This window comes from Galeopterus variegatus, unplaced genomic scaffold (assembly GCF_000696425.1).
Source record: "Galeopterus variegatus unplaced genomic scaffold, G_variegatus-3.0.2 Scaffold73, whole genome shotgun sequence".
Taxonomy (NCBI): Eukaryota; Metazoa; Chordata; class Mammalia; order Dermoptera; family Cynocephalidae; genus Galeopterus; species Galeopterus variegatus.
This window is the reverse complement of record NW_007726184.1, coordinates 483279-487805: the sequence shown is the minus strand read 5'-3', so window position 1 is coordinate 487805 and position 4527 is coordinate 483279. Positions and strand designations below refer to the sequence as shown.

The 4527-nt window shown below is 43.9% G+C and overlaps 1 protein-coding gene across 4 annotated transcripts in view; it reads left to right on the top strand.

Annotated features, from left to right (window-relative positions):
• The window catches only part of BCL2L13 (BCL2-like 13 (apoptosis facilitator)), a 91234-nt gene extending 89290 nt beyond the window's left edge, over window positions 1-1944 (top strand). For all 4 annotated transcript variants that reach the window (XM_008578197.1, XM_008578182.1, XM_008578189.1 and 1 more), the window contains one exon: window positions 833-1944. In XM_008578197.1, the coding sequence (XP_008576419.1) occupies window positions 833-1621 (789 nt within the window). In that variant the 3' untranslated portion in view covers window positions 1622-1944. The remainder of the gene's footprint in view (window positions 1-832) is intronic.
• Window positions 1945-4527: the final 2583 nt, after the last annotated feature.

Sequence of the window (4527 nt, the reverse complement as noted above, 5' to 3'; positions counted from 1 at the left end):
GCCCCCGCGCCTCGCTCAGCCAGTGAGCGGGAACCGGTCTGTATGTGGGATCCGAACCCTCGGCGGGAGCGCCGCCGCGCTTCCCAAGCAGCGCACTAGTGCAGTGCGCCACCGGGCCGGCCCCATTACTGTCTTTTTGATAATAGCTGTTCTAACTGGGGTGAGATGGTATCTCATTGTGGATTTGATATCCATGTTTCTGATGATTAGCAACATTGAGCATTTTTTCATAATGCCTGTTGACCATTCATGTGTCTTCTTTCAAAAAAAATCTACTTAATTCCCTTCCATTCTTTAATTGGACTTTTTTTTTTTACTATTGTTTGAGTTCTTTGTATATTCTGGATATTAATCCCTTGTTGGGTGCATAGTTTGCAAATATTTTCTCCCTTTCTGAAGGTTGTCTTTTCACTCTGTTGATTTTTTTCTTTGCTGTGCAAAGGCTTTTTAGTTTGATATAATCCCATTTGTTAATTTTTGCTTTTGTTCCCTATGATTCTGAAGTATCATTCATTTTTTTCATTTTTCTTTTTTGGCAGCTGGCCGGTTCAGGGATCTGAACCTGTGACCTTCGTGTTATAAGGCTGCAGCACCTAACCAGCTGAGCTAACCAGCCAGTCCCCTGAAGTACTGTTCAAAAAGTCTTTGCCAAGACATATGTCTTGATGTGTTTCCCCTGCGTTTTCTTCTAGAAGTTTTATAGTGAAACTATCTAGGTTTAAACAATGTTTTTATCTCTGCCACTGAAGTTTAGGGAAAAAAGGTTTTTTCCAGATTGACTATTTTAAAAATATTTACCATTTTTTGTATTGACTCTCTCCTCCTTTTCTAGGGCACTGTCTTTAATCTTGAGTCAGAGGAGGAGGAATACCCTGGAATCATTGCAGAAGATAGCAATGACATTTATATCCTGCCCAGTGACAACTCTGGACAAGTCAGTCCCCCAGAGTCTCCAACTGTGACCACTTCTTGGCAGTCAGAGAGCTTACCTGTCTCACTATCAGCTAGCCAGAGTTGGCACACAGAAAGCCTACCAGTGTCCTTAGGTCCTGAGTCCTGGCAGCAGATTGCAATGGATCCTGAAGAAGTCAAAAGCTTAGATAGCAACGGAGCTGGAGAGAAGAGTGAGAACAACTCTTCTAATTCTGACATTGTTCATGTAGAGAAAGAAGAAATACCTGAGGGCACAGAAGAGGCTGCTGTAGCTCCTGTGGTCTTGCCAGCTGGGGAGCTGCAAGAGGCATTCCCTGAAGCCCCAGCTCCCCTGCTTCCACATATCACTGCCACTTCCTTGTTGGAAACAAGGGAACCCGACACAGAAATGGTTGCAGCTGAGCAAGCCAGCCCTGCTACATCTTTGTTCGTAGAACTTGATGGAGAAGAGGTGAAAGCAGCAACCAGTGCACCTGTCGCAGTGGAGGAGGAGGTGATGCCTGTGCTAGAGCCCATACAAACACTACTGCATGAGAAAGAGAGTGTCAGAGAGGAGTCCTCCCCTGCTGGAGAAGCGAAGGCCATCCCACTGTCTGAGGGCCAGTCCATGCTGCTGTTTGGAGGGGCTGCTGCTGTTGCCATCCTGGCAGTAGCAGTTGGAGTAGCACTAGCTCTGAGAAAGAAATAGATTCTTTGGAAGACAAAGAAGACAAAAAGGATCTAAGGTCGTAGTTGTATTGGCTGGAATTTGAACTGCCAGCAGCTGATTGGACATTTGTGGAACACTCTGGGATGATTGGGGACTTCTGCTCAACAAGGCAGTGGATAGATCCACACATCAGGGCTTGAGGTAGAGGGGTTCACCATCATCTGATCGTAAATTCCATGGGCCTTGGCTCGTGCTAGATTAATCTTATGGGTAAAGTACTCCCTATAGAACAGGGTTTCTCAACCTTGGTGGTATTGACATTTTGATAATTCTTTGTTGTAGGAGGTTGCCCTGTGTATTGTAGGATGTTTAGCAACATCCCTGGCCTCTACCCACTAGATGCCAGTAGCACCCCACTCCCAGTGATGACACCAAAAATGTCTCCAGACATTGCCAAATGTCCCCTGTGGGCAAAATCATCCCCTGTTGAGAGCCACTGCTTTAGAGGGAGAGGGCTAATCTAGGAGAATCTAAGATAGAAATTCCCAACCAAGAGGGCTTAGCTGTGGGCTCCTCAGAGACTGGCTTATCGGCTGTCCATCCCTTGGGGTTTCCTCTCTCCTGATGAGCAGGCTGTGTTCTGGCTCCTCTTCTCCCCCTTCCTGTCCTCTAGTGTGAGGGTGCCCTCCCTCATGTCTCAGCTGCTCAGGTACTGCACTGCTGCTCGTCACCCCAGGTTCCTTCCGAGGTCCTGCGGGAGAGGGCCTGCTCTGTACTTCTGCTCAGACCCATCAAGTTGCTGAAGCTTATGACAGCTCCGTCTTGTGAAGATGCTGCCTTTAGGGATCTTTTTTTAAAAAAATAAAAATAAGAACATAAAAGAGACCTGGGGTTCCCTACTTTAGAGTGCAAGTAACTCTGGATAGAGAGACATTTGTCTTGTTTAGAGGCAGGAGGATGGCCTAGATGACCTATTGAGGTCTTTTCCAGCCTTTTTGTCCATAGTCACCTACTTTCCTGTGGTTACTAGCCAGCAGCATCTCTGTTGTTAGATGCTCACTGTAACTCCAGTGTATTTTTTCCAATATCTGACCTGTCTTCTTACTGGTCATCTAGCTCCTCTGTGGACCTCTTGCCATGTGGTAAGGATTTTCATACTTGAGCTTACAGAACCAATTGGATCATAACTCTTATTAAATATAGAATGTCTTCTAAATATTACTGAAATAAAAATAGGGGCAGTGAGCTTGAATCTCAAGACTGAGGCTACCCTCGAGATTCTAGTTTGGTTTTCAAAAGTTGTTCAAGAACGGAGGCTTCTTCACCAGAACCCTTCACAGCCCAAATGCCAGGGTGACAAACCAGAATGATCCCAATCAGTGTACGCTAGTTGAGAACCAGCAGAATATTCTTTCATCTGGCCAATCCCATCTCTAAAGGAGAGGTGGGACTGGACTGTGTCCTTTCATGCCGGAGGGTCACAGTGTCATGATGCAGGCACACATGCTTGATAAAAAAGTCATCTCAGATTATCTTAGTAAATGTAACAAATTACTTTTTAGATCCTGAAATTTATAATAAAAATACTTTACCTACCTGATCACCAAAACCCAATGTTTTAAATGTACTTTCTTTTTGAAATTTATTTCTTAAAATCCTCTCCCTAAAGCAGTACTATTTAAAAGTTGGTCAAGAAAAGGTCTGAGAGTGTTTTTGTCTGTCTTTTACATCTTTATCATGCAGTATATCTTTATGTTCCGAGTTTTAGGGAATGATGAAGGGTTTTGGTGCACCTTGATTAATGTAGATAAAGGTGCTGGGGTGGGGGGGAATGGGATTAGTGAAGTTTTTTCCCTCTGTGGGAACTGACAGTTGCATTGGATTATTCTGTATTCTGATTGCTATATTTGTGTCTGCATAGGTTAAGAGCAGGAAAACTAGTGAGTTACCTTTTTTTAAAAACTAATAAAATATTTTCCTTCCAGTGTTAACACTTTTAAATAGGTGAGCACATTCAAGTGCTGATAGAAGCCAGGTTCATTTCTGAGCTGTGAAAAGGAGATCTGTAGCATGGGGTATTTGGGGCTGCACCTGCACAAAAGGGGAGATAAGGAAGAAGTGGGAGAAATGTGCTACTGGAGCAGCTCCTTGCTGCATTTTCCACCCGTTGAACATTAACCCAAAGTGATCTGGCCAACTGTGTTTTACGGGTGATGGTAAACATGCTTGTTTCATGGGCTTTCTCTAGAGTGACTCTGAGTAGCGGGCGTGTCTTTGTCCCCGTGTTTTCTTCACTCCCTTGTCCTCTGCCTCTGGCAGTGGGAGGCGGTAGCAGTAATGAGACTGCTTCTTACAGCTGTTCCTGTTTTTTGCTATTACACTTGATAAAAATTATTTCTCAAATCCCCCTCCTCTTTTTAGGGGGTGCTGTAGTAGGTAGGAAGCCATTTCTTCTTGCCCCCGAATTAACACAATCTCTAAGTTTAAGAATAAATCCAACTTGTTTATGAACTCAAGTATCAAAATTAAGAATGCCAGCCTATTTATCATTCCTCATTCTTTGACCTATAGAGGAAAAGTTTGTGTTAGTCCTCTGGAACTCATCTTGACTGCTCTGTTGAATGTAATGATTTCTGATCACTTGGCAAAAAGCCAGCGAAGGTTTCTTGAGAAAAATACCAAAGTGAAAGGATGCCAGTCTGTCCTTTCTGTATTAGAGTATTAATTCTGGGCCCACAGAAATCAGTCAGTACCTACAGTGTGCCTTAGGGGGACTCTCATGATCATCATTGTCCTCTATAGAACATTCTAGATAAAGAAACAACTTATTTCGTGCATTCCCCTCCCAAAGGCATCCCTGATATCTCCTCTTGTCTGTTTCTGTCCCATCTTATATCAAATGCAGCTACTACCTGCCTAGGTTTGTCCTGGGGGGAGTAAACAGT